This window comes from Drosophila navojoa, chromosome 4, assembly GCF_054131105.1.
Source record: "Drosophila navojoa isolate 15081-1374.11 chromosome 4, UAZ_NAV_1.0, whole genome shotgun sequence".
Classification (NCBI taxonomy): domain Eukaryota; kingdom Metazoa; phylum Arthropoda; class Insecta; order Diptera; family Drosophilidae; genus Drosophila; species Drosophila navojoa.
The window spans coordinates 484,238-506,582 of NC_142892.1; the positions used below are offsets into that span (position 1 = coordinate 484,238).

A 22,345-nucleotide genomic window follows, 5' to 3' on the forward strand; every position below is an offset into this window, starting at 1 on the left:
TTCAGCCTGGGCAACATCAAATTTCTACCTAAACGGCACAATTACCTGGCCAGAGTAGGCTCTATCGAGCGTATCAGATCTTGAGTGCTCCATGAGTGTATTCTTACTTCTGCTCCAGCTCATTGTCACATTAATCACAGTAGCCGAAATTAAATCTTATACACCTATACATATACATATATATATATATGGTTTAGAGTACACTCAGCCTTATGGAATACTCAGGCCTTCTACAGTGATGCATCTCTCAAGAGTTAGATGATTTTCGCTTGATATAAAGAGGCATTTTGCCACGCCCCGCAAAGACGTTCAAGCTGCTCTTTGTTTAATCAATAGAGGAAGTCTGCAATCGAATTTTGATGATTCAAGCTCTTAAAATATCCATTTTTATTAGTTTTTTTGTAACTTCCTAAACCAGTTAAAAGAAACGAACTGGTATATCATCTCGATTGTCACAATAGTTCAAATAGAACTCTATATATACCATTGTGCCTTTCTGTTTATTGACTTGTTTACCATTTCTAGCAATCCAATTAGCAAAAGTTCCAATTGGACGCTCGCCCAGTGCGCAACAGCTGCATTTCTCATTAGTGTGCGTAGGTCAAAGTTAAGTTCTGCTAATTTCTTCATTCATAACTCAATATATCAAACCATTGTCTTATTCTTCCTCTTCTTCCACCTGTCCCCAACCTCTATGGCAATCTCTCATCACTAATTACCTTATATTAGACATCGTTGACTTTTGCTTTGTTGCAGCTAAATTTAGAACTGGTTAAGTAGGATCATGCCCCTTCTCCTGCTCCTGCTCCCTGCTCCTGCTTATTACATAATTTAATTAATTTGCGTCAGAGGACATTCAATAGAAATGCGAGAGAGAAAAAAGACATAAAAATAGCGCACAGGAGGACAGCGAGAGAACACGGAAAATAAAAAGAATTTTTTATAACACGAGAGAGGCGAGGTGAGGCGAGGCGGGGCGAGCCCACGCGCGGAAAAGCCTGGGAAATTGTATGGCAACCGGCTGAAGGTCGGCCAAAGGAGCCGAGGGATGGGGGCCCGCAGCTGGGGGCCAAAGGGCAGCCATGGCGGGCGCTGACTTGGCCTGCGGCTTCTGCCATCAGCCGGACACAAAATGTGACTGCGAGTTGTAATCAAAACGAAATTTAAGGACACACGCGATGCCAATGTCCTATACGAGCAGGGGGCGTGGCAGCTGACGGCAGAGTGGGGGCGCAGAGCATTTGAATGTGACTGAAAATTTATGGCGCAGCGACTGAAAACTAAATGCAATAAATTATGCAAAGCCCGATGAGGAATAGCTCACAATTCGAAAAGCCAAATTGAAATCGAAAGGTAAACTACAAATGGACAAATTCCATTCCAATGGGACTAGTAAATACCCTGTAGGGGAACGTACTATGCTACATAACTAAAGCAAGTAGAACTACATAGAAACTGGGACACTGTTCAATTCCTATAAACTCAAGTTAGCACTGAGAACGATCGACTATCGATATCGCTGTCGATATCGATTCATCTGCTGCTACTGATGCGATAAATATAGCTTTCTAGCTGTCTCTCCTCTGGCACAACTATGAAGCGTAAGACGCATGCAAACAGCAACAGTATCTGCACCCAAGGTCAAATGTCGGACAATCGCACAAATTGAGTCGAGCAAGCGCCCAACCACCGAAGCAGCTAATCGCCTGCCCGCCCCGCCGTCCCCGCCGACTGAAGGCTGAACGCTGCAGGCAGCCAAGGCCAACGCCAGTGGCCAAGGACTTGCCGAGGATTTTGTATAACGAAATCTTTGCATCTTTGACTCACGTGGCGCTGCCTCATGTCGCACGCTGCATGCTGCATGCTGGATGCTGCATGCTGCATACCACATGCCACCCGCTGCAACAAGTTACGTGTCGGCAGCCCCCCTCTGCAACTCGCCGCCGCCCTCATTCGACTAACGGTTCGACATCTATTTGCATATTTATTGTTGAGTTGCACAATAAATCGAATTCGCTTACGCAAATCGCTGCTGCAGTTGCTGCTGCAGCGGGCGTCGACGCGTCGCAGCCACCGCCCCCACTACTTGCAACGTGACGCAGTTTTGGCAAACAAAAACGAAACGTAACGGTTGTCGTTGTCGCTGTTGTTCGTCTTGCTGTTGCTTTTGCCTTTTGCCGTTTGCCGTTTGCCTTAGCCGCAGCTTGTTGCATAAACCGCGACTCAACAGAGTGTAAAATGGGCGAAGGCGAAGTAGGGGGCGTGTTATGCGGGTGTTGAACGTAACGGTAGCTGCTGCAGAGAACAAAAGCTAAAGCCAGCAGCCTCGCTCCCCTTTCTCCCCTTTCGTACACAAGGAAACTTTTGTTAGCTAATGAAGCTGGGGGAGGAGTGCGGCATGAGGGATGGCCTCGTTATATGTGAGGTGTTTGCGCGTAATTGAAATTTGATGGGAATTTATGGAAGCGTTTAGTATAAAGTATATGAAAGTCAGCATATTACTTTCCTACATATACTCCAGCATTTACAATGCTTTAAGGGCAAATTTAAGGCAAAGAAGAGCGCTCCAAGAGGGAGTATCCGATAGAGGCATGACATGAGCTATTTATCAGCAGAGCCAAGCACTGCCTAGCTCCAGTTATCATATGCCCTCGCTCATTATCGGTTATCGGCTGGGGGTTATATTGCCGTTGTTCCTCCTCTGGACTGGGTCAGTAAAATAAATAAAAGCTGTCATAATTATTGCAATTGCTATTCAAAAGATAAGACCTATTGACAGACCATAGACATGAGTGTACTACGACATGTATGGGAGTATTACGACAGCTGCACGTGCAGACGCTGTAAACTAATAATTGCAGCCCGAGATTGACGCGAAATCAACTCTTAGTTTAATTCTAAGTAAACAATAATTGAAGCTAAAGAAAATGACGTAGGCGGAGCTGGGGGTGAAAGTTGGAGCAACACAGCTTTGGTGAATGCGAATGTAAATTGGACTTCATGTTGCATGTTGCAATCGGTGAAAACGCGGCGCGGACAGCGGAAGTCGAGGGTGCCGACAACAAAAGAGTTGCCTTAAAAAAACAGCGGCGATAAAAGCTTTAAACAGCAACAAAAATATTTTAAAACCTCAAAACGGAAGCGGAAAGATAAGAAACACTCGAAATGAAAGACACGAAGACGCGAAGAAGGAAAAATAATACAAGAAATACAAATTAAATAAAATAATCATAATTTCCAGAAGCAACAGGTTATGTCCCATGAAAATGTTGACGGCGAAAAGCGCATATTAAGGGGAAGCGAAACAATAAACATGTTGACAAGGCAAATGTTGCGGGCGACGGCAACGGCAACGGACAACGGGCGACGAGCAGCAGGAGCTGTGCAAATATTTGTTGCTCAAAATGAGAGCAATGTACGCATAGGCATTTCAAAATGTCAACAACAGCAACGACAGCAACAATGTTGCTACCTAATTGCATGCTTGTTGCCAGAAGATGGCAGAACCATGGAGAAAGTTTCGCTGCAGGCGACAATAGTTGAGCGAATTCAAGTTATGCTTGAGTGCATATTGCCCAGCAGATTGCGGGCGAATTTATAGCATATTTAAAACCCTCTTCACTTTACATAATACAATAACATGACTTATGCTCAGCGAGCAGAACTTTTAGTGCTAAAAACCAACAACCAAACGATCCTAAATGAAAACTGGCACAGATACAAAATGGCAGCTTGGTAACAGCAACATGTTGACGTTGCAAAAATGTCGCCAATTGCCTTTCTAAAAAAAGAAATAAGGCGAACATGCCTTTTATGTACTTTCACAGCACAAGAAGAAAAAATACACACTCAAAACAACCAAATAAATAATAAAAAAAAAAACCAGCTCAAACTTGAAAAATCAAAAAGGCGATCAAATGACAACAAGATAAACCCGCAACAAGCTGAGTGCCAGAAGCAAAGGCAAACGAAAAAGGGGAGAGAGAGCGAGACAGTAAACGCCACGCGGTTATCGATATCGCAAAGCGTGAGCTGTGCAGCAACATGTGTCCAGCAACACTTTGCAATTTCAAAGGCTAACGGAAGTGTGAATAAATACAATATGCAAAGCAAAACAACTCAAAAAGTAATAATCAACAACTACGCCCAAATTGTGTCTATATTTGTTGTTTTTTTATGTTTATTTTTATTATAATAGCATATAATGTGCGCTTGTTGTTGTGTTGATTTGTGTAATTGCATTGCACACTTGATTGCACACGCAGCGACGCAGACGTCGTTGCCGACTTCGACGCTGACTGCGCCAGCAACGTCAATGACGCCAATAAACTTGTGCCCAGTAACAACAAAGCGAAAAATCAGTCCCTCTCGTTCGCTCGCTCGCGCTCCCATGTCTTGTGTACCCGATTAAAATGTATTTTGTTTTCGCTGCGAGTGCATTAACAGCAGCTGCGACAATGGCAACAACAACAACAACAGCATCGGCAACGCATAACAGAATCAATTACAAATTAAATGCGAGCAACAACGAAAACAACAGAAAGCAAGAAAAATGCATTTCAAGTGCTGTTGGATTTTTTCTTTATATATTGTGTAGCGATAACAACAAACAACGGCAGCAGCAACAACAATGGCGGCGAAAATTTTCACTTATTTTGCAGAAAAAGCGGCAAAAAGAAACACAAAATGCAATTTAAATTTAAATTGCGCGGATTTACGCCAGCATGATTTTTTAAGTTTCGACAAACAGCAACAACAACACTCACTATCAAAAGCAACGTAAATGAGGTAAAAGCACATACATACATACGAATACACACACATAGGCATGCAGAGCGTGCACACACACACATGGGCATGCATAAGCATGCACACAAACACATTTGGGCATGTGGAACGCATGCAAGCAATGTGGGCGACATTTGTCGACTATGTGAAAGCTTCAGCGTCAGCGTCGACGTCGACGTTGTGCACATTTCGCTGCGTCGCTGCGACTGCACACTCTGCTCTCACAATGCCTTTGTTGCTTTTTTCGGTTAAATGTTGCATGCAGTTGACAATAAGACAAGCACAGCAGCAACAACAAAGATTAGTAAAAATAAATTAAATGAAATTAAGGGAAATTTCGTTTCACTAGCACTGCAAAGTTTTCGCCTAATTTTGTGTGTGTTTTTTTTTCTGTTTCTTTGAGTGAAAGTTTTTTTATTTATAGCTAAATTGAGCAAAAACAAGATTGTCAATTCAACAAATGCTAATAGCATAGCTAAGCTATTCAATGATTCAACGTATGCAGACACAATTGCAAAATTCTGTTCTCAAGCGAGAAGAAAAAAACCCAAATGTTGACGAACGACGCCAGCAGCGCAGCCGGCTTGGAGGTCGCAACGCGACGAAAGACGTTGCGACGCGTCGCTTGCTGTGCGCTGCCCACAAGCACTGAGCTAGCATTAGAAACTAGAGTTGGCTCTCTTAGCCTTTTCTAGCTACATATGCTCTGCAATTAGCTTTAACATTTAATACTAGTGTTAACTCACTTTGCCTTTTCTAGCATTGTTTTGAAACCGTTTCAGGTTTATTTCTTTTAATTCTTATATATACATACATATATATACAAAAATAACGAAGATTACGTTTGTATTTCCACAAGGGCACTCAGTCATCTGCAACTGTTTTTCTATCGGCTAAAAATAATTACTTTATTTTTGTTGCTTGGCAGCACTGTCGACGCTGCCAAGAACAACAACAGCGGCAATAACAGTAGCTGCTACAGCAGCAGCAGCAGCAGCGACACTTTAGACGGCGTCCTTCAAGCAAGCATTAGACGTCAGCTGCAATGACCTAAAGTAACCCAATGGGAAGGCGACTGCGGCGAGTATTGCACAATGCATGCGGCGGCAACAGCGCAGTGCAGCGCACCGAGGCGAGACGCGGCGAAGTGAGCCACAGGCGGCTGCGCTGCATGCAGAGAACCGGCAAAGAAGCAGCGGAAATGGGCGAGTGTATTTGGCATATGAATGTATGAGCATACACATACACACATACATGAACGTATGCAAATTTATGCGATTCGAGTGTGGGCGTGGCATGGCGTGCCAGCGTTTTGGCAGCTGTAAAATCAAAAAAGAAAAAAACTAAAGCCGTCTAAGCCAAAACCAAATGACGTAAAAAATGAGCGAGCGACGGCGACAGCGACGTCAGCAGCGAAAGGGCAGACAATGACAACAGAACAGGAGCGAAACATATGCCGCATAAGCAGCAGCAGCAGCAGCGGCAGCAGAAGGCAATAGCAACAATAACAACACTTGAAACTCCTTGCATGCACTATGTGTACATATAGAGTGCATGATATTTTTATAACTGGCATCTCCGTTCAGCTGTTTGTTGTTGTAACATCGATTGAGGTCAGCACTTGACGAACGACGCGACGCTCGAGGCGACTTGACATGACGGGCGGAGCGTGGAGCGGAGCGAATCGGGTGCAGCGAGTCCAAACAGATAGCAGCGACAGCTGGGAGTCATCCACTCAGCAACTGGCTGAGCAGGCAGCGCGACAAGTTTAACAAGTCATTCCAGAACTGGAACAAGTAGAGCGAGCGTGGAAGAGAGCCAGCAGGAGAAGTAAAGAAGAGAGAGAGAGAGAGAGAGAGCAAGCAGGAGAGCGTGGAACAAACACGTCGAGCTGCATGCTGTTTATCATTTACGCACACAGCCTCAGAAAGAAAGACAAATCTCTCTTCAAGCCAAGTCTATGTATGTAGAGGAAATATTTATAAAAGATAACGAATTAAAGTTGTTTATCTTTGCAATGAAGCCAACGAATCAACGCGAGTTATCAATATAGAATTTTAAATACAAACTATCATACATATATAGAGTTTAAAGATTATAGAGATCTCTACTGTAGAGATAATCCATACGGATTAATCATTCTCATTCATTAAAAAATGTCAAGCTTAAAGTGAATATGAAACGTGATTCACCCACGTCTACAGATTAGTTCTATATTCTCTATTCTCTTCAGTTTGGGTTGAGATATCTAGTTTCTTTGCCACTGGAACTCACTTCATCATCGATGCTCACTCCCACATAGAATAGCTTCCACTGGAAGTTATTCGCTCCACTCAAACTCACTTTCAATTCCGAATGCTCAGCAAACATGGGCAACGCGATCTATCAGCTTTGGCGCGGTAATAAAACGCACCTAATTCGCTTTAGCCACCTACTCAATCAAACCGTTTTCCCCACAGGCCCGGGAAAACCGAAATCCCTGGGAAAACCCAAAATGAAAATGCCAATAGCAAAAATGAACGATGATTGCGAACGTAATTTAAATGCAAATAAAAATGAAAATGAAAAGGAAAAACAGTATCTAAGCTCGAATGGAAAGCGACGCTTGTGGGCGACGATTGCGGCGGACACAGCGGAGGCGAAGAGGCGTGGCAGCTAAAGGGGTGAGGAGCGAGTGGCGCGTGGAATGAGAGCAGGAGGCGGGTCGAAGCGTGTCAATTTGATTGGCCGAAAAGCAGGGCACAGGGGGGAAAAATTGAGGCACGAAATGAAAAGCGCAAACAGCGAGGCGAAAAGGATGCAAGGAGAAGACGGAGGAGGATGAAAAGGAGAGGGGAGTGACAGTAAATGGTGCAAACAAAGCGAAGCCGTCAATTGGAATGAAATGAAATCGTAAATTGCATTTCAAGCGCTAAAGAAAAATGATGAAAAACAAAAGCAACAAGAAGCTGAAGAAACAGATGAAGTGGGAGAAGAAGAAGAGAAGCAAGGCTCTGTGATTATTGATTCACATTCCATTGATTCGCTTGTTGCATGTGCTGCAATCGAAATTGGCAATAAAAAGTTGGCCAAAACAAGTCGAAAGTAGAGTTGAGTCCATGGCACAGTAAGGACTGGCATTAAGTGAACGCGACACTTGATCTCTCTAACTAAATGCAGCTAACTAAGCAAATTTATATTTCTGAGATTTCTTATTAAGCTTCTGTAGATTGTTTCTCATGATGATGAAATAATTATGAAGAGTTTAATAATAATTAATGCTTTTATTTCGTCCTGGGTTTACCGTATTGTTTTGCTTGTTCGGCGCCTTTGGCTGAGTGGGCGAGTGCAACGACATTAGCGCCACTCACCAGCCCCCCACAGACCCACTTTCAGTCCCCCACCACCCCATGCTCAACCACTAACACACTCTTAAGCACACTCAATGCTCGCTTCCCACTGTGTAAATGAACGAAATTTGTGTCGTGTCGAGTGCTTTTTACAACAACAACAACAACAACAACAACAACAGCAACAGCAGCAGACAAGCAACCACAACAGCAACAACAACAACGAAACTTAGACAACATTGCATTTTGCATGACTGCGGCGAAGCTTTAAATACCCTGCAAAGGAAACGAGAACAGCGGGCATGACTGATGAGTGAATAAGTAAAGATGATTAGAAACAGAAGCAGAAAGTGCATAGACATAATCTAATAGAAGTTGGGGCTCCACAATTACTGCTGCTATAAGTTTACCCTATGAGAGAACTCTTTCAGTGATTGTATTACAGGGTATTTCTTATGCGCCTTACCCTTCTACTGCCACTTCTTGGCTGCCTTTTGCCATTTGCTGGGGCCCCGCAAATATTTTGAAATGCATAAATGCAATTTTCGGCTTAGCATTTAAAGTGCTTAGAAGATGGCAGAAGAAGGAGGCAGGGGCAAAGCGGAGCAAGTGGAGGAGTAGAACAGAGAAGAGCGTTTGTTGTCTGGCGATATGATAGAAAAACAAATATATATGAATATTTATACTTAATATATATATATGTATGTATGTATATGAGCTGAAATGGACGCAGAGGTGAATGCAATTTCATTAATCAAATCGCGTTTGCTTTGCCAGTTTAATCAATAATTAATTAATTAATATATATATATATATATATGTATATAAATAATTATAGATTAAATCTTTGTCTCAACTGCTCTGTTCCAATATATTCTATTTACTTTAATCTCATTTCACTTAACACAAGAGATAGTTCTGTTTATTTTCGTTTAGAAATAGTTGTTGTTGTTGTTGTTGTTGTTGTTGCCTTGATAAGCCGTTAGTTGGCAGGAGGCGGTAGAGCAAATCAAGTTGAGCAACTGTCAATAAATGCAATGGGCTGATAAAGCTCTTCTTCTTCTTCTTCGACTTCAACTGTTTGAGGAGGTTAATAAATAGCATTAAGGGGCGTGCCCGCACGAGCCTCATTATCAGCGAGCAATAACTAGTGCACTCTCCATATATATACATATATATTCACACACACACATACATGTCTCTCCATGGTGTTTGTTTAGGGGCGATGCGAATCTCGAGTCTCTGGAGTGCTTGCCACACAATGTGGCACAGTTGCATGATGCACTTTGCTCGACTCAACAAAATCATGCAAATATATCAATGGGTATATAATTGCTTTATGCTTGCGGATCGATGTGGGCGTTGCCTTTGTGGCCAAGGGGGCGTGGAATGGTGGAAAAACTAGTTAGTTAGCAACTGGCACGCCTCTCATGCATTTCTAATCAGTGAGGTAGAGGAGAGATAGTGATAGACCGATAGAGAGCGAGAGAGAGAGAAAGAGAGAGAGAGTGAGAGAAAGCATGAAGGGAATAGACTTTATTGAATCGATTCAAAACATTTGGCTATTGGCCATACTTTCAATCATACCAATTTATGCAATTGTCTCCATCTATATATATGTACATATATACACATACATACATATATATACATATATTGTATGCATATATATCTACATATCTTTATTTTCCTCTTTCAATATTCGGTTATTTGTGCTTGCCGAGAAACATAAACATGAAATTATTATTCAAGTGTGTTTCATTTCGAGCAACAGCCAAGAAAATAAATTCACAACAACAACAACAACAACAAGAACAATCATAACAAAAACATTAAATGTTACGAGCTGCAAAAACGCCAACAATAAAGCAGTTCAAAGACCCTCAAAATAAGCACCCTATTCCCACCTGAGCTGCCTGAGTTTGGCATTAGCATGAAACACCTGCTCGATGTATCCTGCTCTGGGAAAATAGTTCAAACGGAAATGAAAACTGCTGAGAATTTGTGGGTGTAGCAAAATGGGAAAGGTTTAAAGGCGCATAACTTGAGTCAACTGAAATACACTGAGAAGAAAGTTAATGTAGTGAAAGGCTTTCCTAAATCTGCTTAGAAAATATTAGGATGTGTATCCCATAACATAGATTATTCCATAGATATATAGTATATATATATTTATTCTTAAGACATTCATAACCAGATACAGAACTGAAATAATGTAGAATGATATATAATAACAGTTATCAAACGACATTAGTATGAAGTACCTATAACTAAAAGCCTATGCATGCACACATACATCCCCAAACACATCTGTTTATTGGCTACCTTTCTATATAAGCCCCAGCAGGATGGGGTATTTCTTGACAAACTCCTTTCAAATCGCTCGCGCCCTTAACCACAATGAACCACTCGAAATTTTCGTGAATATATTTGCAAATAGCACGAAAAGGACGAACTTTAGTTACATAGGTCGTGGCCTGAGCCCAGGAAATAGGCAGGATGACTGCCTTATCGAGTGGTCAGCCATAAAAAGAAGCGGTAAAATTCTCCATAAATAAACATAAAACACAGCTCGAAAACTTTATGAAGAAGAGGAAGCAGCTGAGGGTGATTTAGCAACAAAGCCCCAGAAGCTACAAAGAAGTAAGCACAGACACGCAGCGGGAGAGAGGAAGAGGGAGTATATTTTCAGAGAGTTTTGAAATGAAATCATAGGAAAATCCCAACAAGTTCTACGAAATATTCAAAGCTTCATTTCAGAGAAAAGTTGATTACTTTAATAATAAATAATATAGAAATATATGTAAGTGCATATATTTCCATAAAACCCCTTGCCAAAAACAACTTTTGTTTACAGTTTTGCCAAAAACCCACGAGAAAAACCCAAATCGATGAAATGTGTATATTTGATGACTTTAGTTTAAGGTAAGGGATAAAGCCAGACGACGATGACGACGACGACGACGACAGCATGACTAAGCCATGCCGCCTGTGGGGGCGGACCTAACTGTAGCTGGCTGTAGCGCTATGTGAGGTTATGTTGCAATGACTAATAAGGCCAACAAATGAGAAGCGAGGCAGTAAGAAATAAAACTAAAGCTGCAGAGCAATTCAAGTGGGCAGCGACATAAAAACAAGAACAGAAACAAGAAAACACAAACAAAAACACAGTTAAGTTGAAGAAGAAGAAGCAGATAAAAACAGAGCAGTGAGCAGCTCCCCAGCAAAGTGCTCAAACTGCAGGCGAGGCGAGCGAAGAGAGCGGGCGAGGAGCAGGCGAATGACAGCAGCCAGACGCTATTGTAAGCAGTGGACAGGAGGAAGAGAGGGAGGTGCAAAGAGAGCGTGAGAGAGCCAGCGAGGTGGCTGAGGGTGAACAGTGAAACTTACTTTGGCGCGGCGTCGAATAGGCTGCCAACTGAAAGCTGAGAAGAGTTGGCGCCGTCGACAGCTTTTCAATTTGTGTTGACAGTCGGCAGCGTCGACGTCGCAGTCGCAGTCGTAGTCGCAGCTGGCGGCGCTGTTGAGTGCAGCTTTTGGCAGAGTCGAAAATAGAAGAAAGCAACTGAAGAGGGGCGCGCCATGCTTAGGCTTTCGTGTTGTATTAATAATTCAGGCAAAACATTCATTCAATACAAGCTATTAATTATGGAAATTATACAAAACGCTCTTTAATTAATGTAAAGCTTTTTGTGAAATTACCCATGATTCATAATTTGTTGCTTTTTGCCGCTCTGGCACTGATTGGAATTAATGGAATGTCGCATGGCTTTTGAACAAATTTAATCAGCTTCAAGGGGAGCGGGTATTATTATTCTTATACATATATAAATTAAAAATTAGAAAGTATACTATATCCACAATTTAGTTAGCTTTAAATTACCTAAACAATGTTGCCTTCCATACCCATTCAAGCATATGGCTTTATTAAAACCAAACTTGATTTACAAAGTGTTAATTCTTCTACGGTTTTCATATAGTGGAATCCACACACATAACACATGCACACACACACACACATATTAGCTAGGCGTATACAGTGTGAGCGATAGAGAGCGCACTCTCTCCTCACCGTATGATCGTAAACTCAAGCGTTCTGCTCAGTTCAACTTCCATGCTGGCATGCTTAACAATCAGTAGCCGTGTTCCAAAATAGAATTCCATGATACAATTCTAATCAGTTGTTTAACCCGCTGACAACAACAGCAGCAGCAACGGCAGCAGAAATACGAACAAAAGCCGCGTGCAACAAAGCTATTTCCATTTCCATATGCCGCGACAAAACAACAGCAGCAACAGAATCGTAAGAAGAAATGCCCTACTCAGCGGTCAACAACAGGCAACGCCAGCAGCGACGCGACGTCGCGTGCAAATGGCCACCAAAAATATAAAAACACCAGCAGTAGCAGCAGCAGGAGCAAGAAGACGTCGCAGAAACTACGAGCCGAGCGCCAGCGAACGCATGAATATTTTTTCAGCTTAATTACGAATATGCTAGTGCAAACAACAACAGTAAAGAAGAAGAAGCAGATGCAGAAGAAGATACACGGAAGTCGCCAGCAACAAAAACAAAGCAGCTCGAAATTGTGTTGTTGCGGCGAGGCAAAGACATTAAGGCGAAATGGAAGAATAGCTACGACAGCAGCAGCGGCGCCCGTTACATTTATGGAAAAGAGAGAGCGGGAGAGCAGGGCAGAGACACTAGGCGAGCGACAGAATTCTAAAATAAACGACTTAAAATGCTGTAATAAGCCAAGAAAATATTCAATATGCGACGGCAGCCAACAAAAACAAGTAAGAAAGAAAAAGAAAAACTAGAAACAGCAACAAACAAACAAGCAAAAACAACATAGTGCAACATAGTTGCGCTTGACAACTTTGCCAGTCGCATTTTTATGTGAACGAGTTCCAACACGAGAATCTTACACACACAAACACATGCACAAATTGCAGCGAATTTGCGGCGAGCAAAGTAGCGTGAGCGAGAGAGAGGGAGACAGATGGAATGCATGGTTAGAAAGGGTTGTTGAGGGTCCAATCAGAGCAACATTTGTGTCGCATAACTTTAGCGTCTTTTTCTTTAATATTATGCAGAAGACAAAGCAAAGCAACTAAGAAAGCTGCACAATAAAGAAACACCCTGCAACATAAAGCATAAATTAGCTTATAGAACAACTTGATGAGAATTATTATAGGAGAAATGCTTACTAGATATATTAAATACCACATATTTGTCACATTACAGGGTATTTGCATGTCTATGGCAACGCTCTATTAAATGTTGAAAATGGTTTTGCATAAATCAAGACAATTTTAAATTTATTTAATGAAAAATATATTAAATTAGAGCACAATTCAAGAGAATTTCTGTTTTTATTTTGAGTTCTGTCTAAAATCGGAAATTCCACAAAATGGAATTTTAAAATAAATTGCGACCTTCCGTTCTTATTATTTTATATAAATATTTGTATAACAAAATTTCCGCATTTTGTTTTTTAGTTTCGAAAATAAAACCAAACAAAAGAATAGCTTTAAAAAGCTAAGCAAAGAACTTGTGCAAATAAAGCACGATGCGAAGAGAGAGAGGGAGGGATATTGGTATTGAAGCCAATTGGAAACAAAATATGTATATACATATATGAAAAAAAAACTTGTTTTTGCAACCTCAAATAAAAAGATAATAAACAAACTTAGCATTAGTCATCGCTGCTGCAGCGACGCGGCTGCGCACACCTGTAGAAAGCGAAGCGCAAACAATAAAAATACACAGTAGTCCAATAAGAAAATAATTGCAAGCAAAGTAACAGGCTCTGTGAGTGTGAGAAAGAGAGAGAGAGGGAGAAAACGGGTATAGAAGTGACAAAGTAGTGAGCTTTATGTTGCTAAGCCAAGCACTAAGCTGTCAAAAGGCAGAGCCGATAAGAGTATGCGTGTGTGTGTGTGTTTGTGTGTTGAGAAGCTGCTCAATGGCAAAAGGATTAATTTCCAGTGAAATTCGAAGCGCATGCAAATGGGAAAGGCTGTCGAAAAGGGGGTTGCGCTTGTTGCTCACCATTGACTGTCAGACGCCGACGTCGACGTTGACAGCGACGCCCGCGCAATTTGTAGCCTGCTGCTGCTGCTGTCGTTGTTGTTGTTGTTGTTGTGTTTGTTGATGTTGTTGCTGTCGCTCGTTTCTCAATTGACTTTCTATAATTGCGTTTAATGTGTTGTGACGGAGCCGCACTCGCAATTACTCTGTCCCTCCCCCTCTAACGCCCACAGTTCCACGCTCCACGCCCCACGCCCACTTAGCTTGTTGTGCAACTTGGTAATTCTATTTTTGTTCAATTTTCTGTCTGTGGCTATGTGTATTGCTGTCTCTTTCTGCTTTTAATCGCACATTTCGCTGCACAGCGCTTTTCACGAGAGATTTTCCTCGACCCTAAGCAGCTTTGATATTATTTAATTTTATTCTATTTTGTAGGCAACGCAACCTTTTTTTGCGTACCGTTACTTTGCATAATCTAGGCGCAAAACATGCCACTAGGTGGCGCTGCCGATGATTTCATTAAGATTGGGGCGAAAGATTGACGAAATGCGACAGCACGAAAAATTCCCTTACAATATCTATTTATACACATACATACATATATATTTATGTATCTTTTCTTTAACATTATTTTTCCAGTCTCTTCCATAAGCTGCCTTGCCTTTCCAGTGTCGATTCTTTTGTCTGCCACGCCCTTTCTCATGCTTATTTAGCATTCAATATCGTTTCACAAAAAACAAGAAGAGAAGAAAAAAAAGTAGTCATCAGTGGCAACACATAATAGCAGTTACGGTACTTTGTGTTTACTGTACTTTGCGCTTTTGTTCATTCGTTCGTTTTGTTCGCTGCATCTACTGGGCTTGGGAATTGTCCATTAACACTTGTTAACCCAATTTAAATTCAATTTCCATAGACAACGTGCGTACGTGTGTGAGTGAGTGTGTATGCATGTGAGATAGATAGAGACAGATAGACCGTTGAGCAACATACATACAAAAGCAGCCTGCATTGTCACTCTCTCACAGACACAGAGTCAAACACAGACACTGCGACAGTTACGTGCTGCAACAAGAACGATAATAAAACAACTAAAGCAAACGTCAACGCTGAAGCCGGCGTCGCAGCCACAACAACAGCTTCAAGGCAACAAGCGAAGCGGGAGAGAAAGAGATGGAGTGGGAGAGCAGCAGAGTTGCTGTTGATCGCAGCATTGTTGCTGTTGCTGCCGCTGCTGCTGTTGTTGTTGTTATTGGCAAATTTTCTCTTCTGTTTTGACCTCCATTCGGCGCCGCCCCGAGGGTCGCATTGAAAAGTTGAAGTTGAAGTTGGAGCTGCACTTGGAGGCCGGCTCCATTGAAAAGTTGCCCAAAAAAACAAAAAATCAAATTATAAAAACCAACAACAACAACAACAGAATGTGTACACACATAAATTGCGTTCGTTGTGCAAGTGTGCACCCGAAAAAATAAAACGAATTAAAATTGAAAACAAGTTCTCAAATACAAAAAACTGGTCCACCAATCTTTCATACACTGAGAGAATGAGGGGCGGCGCTTGTTGTTGTTTCTTTTTGAAAGTAATCAACCATGAACTGTACCATTCGATCATTAATAATAACTCAGATCATCATATATCATCCATACAAAATCAATAATTCAAATCTAGCAAAACTCACTTGGGTTTATTTTTAACTCAACTAGTTCCCAGTTGAAATTGCTTACCTGCAATAGAAGAAGATAAAATACGTATATGTTAATTACAATTGCGGTAAATACTTGTATATACATATAATATACTTTATGTAATATACAATTGCTTCTAGCCCCAAAAATTTGAGTAAAACTGACGCAAAGGTCGACTGGCGGCATCATTCAATTCAATTGCGCCGAAAAAATAATAATGTCAAGTTAAAAATGCAAAAAGAAATTGCGAAAAATACATTAAATTTACTTAGGCTCAGAGCATACCCTGCAATACACAAGAATCTCAATTATTTTGAGACTCCGTCAATTGAAATGCTGCAAAATAAAGCCAATTAATAAAGGCAGAAACATTACCATGTAAAAGCAAGCGATCAAATACCCTGTACAATATATACCATTTAATCAGCAATTGATACTAAACTAAATAAAGGGATCAACACAAAAAATTATGTAATTTATTTAATTTTTACAGTCCTTTATTTTTTTCTACCTTAATATACTCTGCAAAAAGAAAATCGACAACTGTTTATATATCCTTATTATTTGGAAATTAGAGATATTTTAACATTTCTTTAATTTTTTTTTTAAATGTTGTATTACTTTAAAGCAACTCAATCCGCGTATACCCTACCTCACTTGAAAACACTTTGTGTACTTTTTTTGGTTCCTTTTTGACATGACAGAAAAGTTCTGTCTCTGTCGCACGCGCCATGTTTAGCGAGCTTACTGAAATTTTGTACATAATTGTATGTATGTATGTAGCAGTAGCGTGCGTGCGTGTGCATGTGTGTGTGCGCGTATTTGTGTGTGTATTGCGACAGGCAGCTGCTGTAACGCAGAGATACACACGACAGACAACATGTTTAGCAACATTTACATAGACTTAAATGAGTTATAGATGTACGTGTGTGTGTGTGTGTATGTATATATGTATATACATATGTATGTATATCGTTCATATCACTTTTAGTTAGCATTCGCACTCGCCCACTTGAAGTGGCCTTCCCTTAACCTTAGCTAAGCGCAGCTCAGTTTAACTGTCGAGGTCTCGCTTTTGGCCACAAGGTTCGCCGCGAATATGACGAAAATAAGAAAATTGACAGCAATTGCAAATGCCGTTCGATTGCCACACCTGCGTCTACCATTTCCATTCCCATTCCCATACTCAGCTCCATTTCCACTTGATTCCAGTCGATCACGCAATTGACACACAGGTGCGATGAATTTCACTCGATTGCATACGATTTGTTATCAATTAGCTCGTCTAGGCTTAGTGTCAACCATATATAAACGCAATGGGGTCGGTCGTTAACTCTTCTGCTCTCTTTGTTTACACCAAATTAACATTTGGATGTCATGGAATTTTGCTTTAAAGCCACGCTACGTGACGTCTTGCATGAATATTTCATTTACATTGCGTTGTGGTGTTTACAGGTTCTCGCAGACACACACACACACACACACTTACGCAGTCAAAAGCACGCAATAATAAAGTAACTTTGTCATTGGTAGCGCGACAGGGCGAGAGAGACGCAAAAACTAAAGCGAACTTAAAAACAAAAACTGAAAGCAGCGCAGCAGCAGCGCTGCTACGCAGCAACTGTGATTGGCATATGAGCGACGCGCCCTATAGAACACACGCCCTCTCTCGCCAGCTCCTACGTATGAGGTGGGTGCTGTCGCTAGCTTAGAATGCCTTTGATGTACATAACTTGGGCCGCGTAAGGCAGACATGCAAAAGAGGAGCAAGAGCCTGGAAGAGCGAACTTCATAAGCACGCTAGGCGAAGAAGAGAGGGAGCGAGCGAGAGAGAAGCAGAAGCAGCAGACTGGAAGATTCTCGTTTTGCACAGAGCGCTGCAGGCAACACTTGGGCCTGTTTACGACTGTGTGTGTGTGTGTGTGTGTGTGTGTGTGTGTGTGTGTGTGTGTGTGTGTGTGTGTGTGTGTGTGTGTGTGTGAGCAGGCTGAGTGAAATTGCAAGCCTGTATTTCGAAGACACACACATACAGGCATGCTTACACACATGGAATTCAGCTAGTTTAACTCCTTTCACCCACTGCAAAATAATAGGGCAGAGCCAGAGTTGCCACAGATCACGAAAAATGTGATTTCTGTGCAATTTGTTGCCAACTAGATTTATGGGAGAAAGTACAAACAGGAAGAAGCATGAGACTGAGAGAATATGAGAACTGTAAAGTGGAAAATGAAAAAAGTCGAGAGACCATTGATGGTTATGTATGTCATTCTCGCTGTTACAAAGAACAGATTTTACAGAGATAAAAAGAACTGAAACTGGAAATGGAGCATGAGATCTTCGAAGAAAAGCTCCATTCAAGACCAACTGGTATTTTGTTTACACTGGCTTTGAGTGGTTTTTTAGTTGAAGATATTCAACTATATATCCAACCATGTGAGAAGTAATTGAGTCTAACGAATTGGAAATAATTTTTCAAGCTTGTAGAGCATCGAGTTAAGTATTTAGGATAGACTTTACAACCATTTCTTAACGAATTAATGAAATTTCAATTACATACATATTTCTAATACATAGACACACATGTACAGATAAAACAAGTTCCGAACAGAACTTTATCTTTATCTAGAACAAGTCAAGTCGGAGTATGCCAGAAACATGTGCACATTCCCACAGTTCCAGGCACTGGAAAGTTGCAGACTTAACGGGTATTACGAGTGCTTATCGAACCCCTTTGGGAAAACATGATGGTACCTCAAGGGAAGCGGCACAAATTGCGGTTTCTTGCTTATCGAGGAGCGCTTGGCAGAACCGTTTCCAAGTAGCAAAAACAAAAAACTGTTTATTTTTATATAGCCCGCACACCCCAGGCGAACACACACACGCATACATACACATATGTATATAGAGCAGAAATATTACTAGAATACAAAAACAGCTCCAAAAAGTATTTCAGCGTATTATCATGATAAAAGGCAAACGTAGAGCAAAACAGGCAAAAATAAAAACATAAAAAGAAAAAAAAAACCATAAACAAATAAAAATGTTTAATGAGCGAAAGGGAGATAGCAATACAAACAACAATATATAAGTCGCAATAGGCGAAAGACAAATACAAAAATAAATAATAAATAAAAACTGAAGAAAACAAAATTTAAATGTAAACTAAGAGAGACAGAGAGGGAGAGAGAATGGGATAGAAAGGGTGGGTAATTGGCTGAGAGACACTCGAGCAAGAGCTAAAGGAAATGAAAGCAAACACTAAGCCTTATCTCACTTTGCCTCTGCTTCAACTACATACATTTCTTATTTTTGTAGAACAAGTTTACAAAAATGTATAAGTGTGAATCAATCATAATAATCCTTACATCAGAATCGAATAGAAAAAAAGCTCAATACTAAATCTTAAAAGTTGTTTATAAGAAGATCAGGATATTGACTCAATATACGAGATTATCAATAATAGTATCAATACTTGATTGAGAAAGAGCCCAAGATTATGATATTTATGACACATCGGACTTGGGTGGAAATAGAACCTTGAAAATTTGCTTATACGAATGAGCTAGCGATTAGATTATTAGAATGATATATTGATATATTTATGTATAGTTAGGGACTGCGCTAGGAATCATGCTATAGCTCACCTTGGGAGGAGTTGAAATAAAAATGATTATAGATAAACCCTAGATGCTCGGTACATTTAAGGCTAGCTCTAAGTGAATGTACATATCTATATAAGTGTGAGTAAGCATATCGAATAAGATGAATAAAAAAGCGAAAACAAATAAAGAAGCAGAGCGTAGACCAAGAGTGAAATTAAAGGAGCCAGCAGAGGCAATAAAAACATCAACAAACAGAGCTGAAAGAGACAAGCGATAAGAGACATGTTTGAGCTGGCAAAAGTAATCGGAGATGGCAACAGCGCGAAATGACAAGAGAGGCAAATGAGACGTGAAAGAAGATAGAGAACAAAGTGAGGGGAGAAATGATGATAAGCAGGAACACTGAAGACAGAGGGAAGAAGAACGAAAGACAGAGAACGATGATAAGCGTCTGGGTATTCATACACAAGCCCATGGGGGAAAAGCAACAACAACAAATACCAATTGAAGCCAAGTGACAACAACAATAAAACATGAACACAATTTTGCATGGTTTCACGTTTATTGTTTGATTATCAATAGAGACAGAGAGGGAGGGAGAGGGAGATAGCCGTATAAATAAAGCGAGGCTACCCTTGATAAGCGACAAATGGCAAAAAGCAGAAGAAGAGGCAGAGAAACTGTTTATATTGAATGTATATTAGATACATACATACATATATTAATATAATCATCATAAATTGTTGTCTGCGGTTCGATATAAAAAAGAACGATAACGATAACGATAACAGTGGATGTTTCAAGCTATGTTAATTCAAGTCGGCAGCAAAATTTCAGATACACATATTCGAGCATTATTTGTTTTACTCAATGCCATAAATAAACAGAGCGGAGTGCCCCTAATGTTGGTATTGGAATGAATCACAAGTAAAAGAGGAAAACTTTGTTTGGCTATATCTTTCGGCTGACTTTTGTATAAAATGATATTATATTACATACATAGATGTATATTTATATAATTTATCGATAACAGCCTTTATTTTTATTAACATCCGGGGCAGGGCGTACCTTGACTTTCTGCCATAGATAATTTCATCTGCTTCTCTCGGCATAAGATGACGAAATATTTTATAAGAAATGCATCAGAAATTCACTTGAAATATTCATTATTCCATGTGTTTTCAGCTGGGAACGGAACTTGTTCATTTCGAACAGTTTTAAATTGAATTTATAATAAATTAACGATTACTGTATTCATGGGAGCTGAGCGAACTTATAGATTCGATCAGTTAATCAAAGTCAAACAAATTCTTATATTTCATAAAGTTTCTATTTCTCCCCATTTCACTCTGAAGAGTTTTTCACTGAGTCTGATCGTCTAGTCAATTTTTATGTACATCCAGTTCCAGCCCTATGAGATCTATTCCAACTTATCTCAGATATAAATAGAACTCACCTGTTTCGCGCTTTCGCTTGCTGTTGACCGCTGCTGTTGACTTGGACAACGTTTTCTGCTGCTGCTGCTGCTGCTGCTGCTGTTGATAATGATGTTGCTGCTGCTGCTGATGATGATGATGAGATTGTTGCTGGTGTTGATTATGCTGTGAGTGCTGCTTGATGATGACGCTGCGCTGTCGCGGCTGCCGTGTCTCCGCGTCGAGATAGACAATGGGCTTCAGATCGCAGCTGATGCCAATGCTGATCTGTTCGACGGTTGGCTTTACGTCCAGCCCATGCGCAGGGACTACTGGTGCTGGTGTTGATGCTGCTGCTGCTGCTGCTGCTGATGCTGCATAGGTGCTGAGACGTGGCCTATAAATGTGCTCTTGTTCTGTTGCAGCTGAACCGGAACCGGAACCGGCAACGACGGCGTAGTCGATGACGAAATCGGACGCGTGCGAAGGATGCGACGTTTTCATTGGCGCATGCGAATTGATAAAACGATCCTCTGGTGCTCTCTCTCTCTCTCTCTACTACTCTCGCTCTCTCTTTCGGTCTACCTCTATATATGTTACTCTCTAGCTCTCTCGGTGTTAAGCTCTCGGCTCGTTTGCAAGCTCTTTATCTTATTTCTCTTGCATTTGTTGACTTTTCCAATTCGCCTTCTCCCGACTTTATTTGCTGTACAAAAATATTACGCTTTGCTTGACCAAATATATGATTGGTCCGGGCCTTGTGTAACATCGAGATTGTTGACTTTAATATATACAAATTAGATATTTTGTTTTATTTGTGTGGACAATTTGTGTTGAATAAGAAGAGAATCTGCAAGTAGAAAGAAATACATTTTATTAGTTAAATTTTGTATAGATTGATATTAATAGGCATTACACTCTAGCAATGGGAATTCTAATTGGAATCTAAAGCTGCAGCGCAATTCAGTGTTTCTTTCCCACGCTGGAAACATGGAAAACAACAATTTTCGTTATAATTTCGAAAATTTCCATTGGCGTCTTTGGTGCGAAACAACAAAAGCAACAACGACAACAACAACAATCAAATAAACGTTGCCAGACGCTGCCAATTTGAGGTTTGTGTTTGTGTCTTTTTGTCGGGCCCTTGCACAGTGGTATGGTATGGTATGAGATGCAAGCTTTCAAAATTTCATATTTATATAGGATTCATTTCATCAGATTTGTACAAAATCTCTAATAGAAATATGATTTATATACCTTACATTTAAAAAAGAATCACCTAACCAATATTTAGCCATTTTGTAATTTATTTTACACCGTGTCAACCACTGTGCGACGCTTTCATATGGGAAACGTTTTGGGTGACTGCGTATTTGTCTATGTGTGTATGAGTGTGTATGTGTCTGTGTTTGTGTCGAGCCGAAATATAAAACTACGCAAAAACTATAAAAACATGCGGCAGCAACAACACAGCAGCGTAAGACAATAGCAACAGCAA

General features: G+C 40.7%; 1 protein-coding gene across 5 annotated transcripts in view; it reads right to left on the reverse strand.

The window, feature by feature from the left end:
- The window catches only part of Hipk (Homeodomain interacting protein kinase), a 126,342-nt gene that overhangs the window by 7,101 nt on the left and 96,896 nt on the right, over positions 1–22,345 (reverse strand). For 4 of the 5 annotated variants that reach the window (XM_089259976.1, XM_089259982.1, XM_089259977.1 and 1 more), the window contains exon 2: positions 20,889–21,697. In XM_089259976.1, the coding sequence (XP_089116102.1) occupies positions 20,889–21,351 (463 nt within the window). In that variant the 5' untranslated portion in view covers positions 21,352–21,697. The remainder of the gene's footprint in view (positions 1–20,888; positions 21,698–22,345) is intronic. The other variant, XM_089259979.1, reaches the window with a different exon arrangement.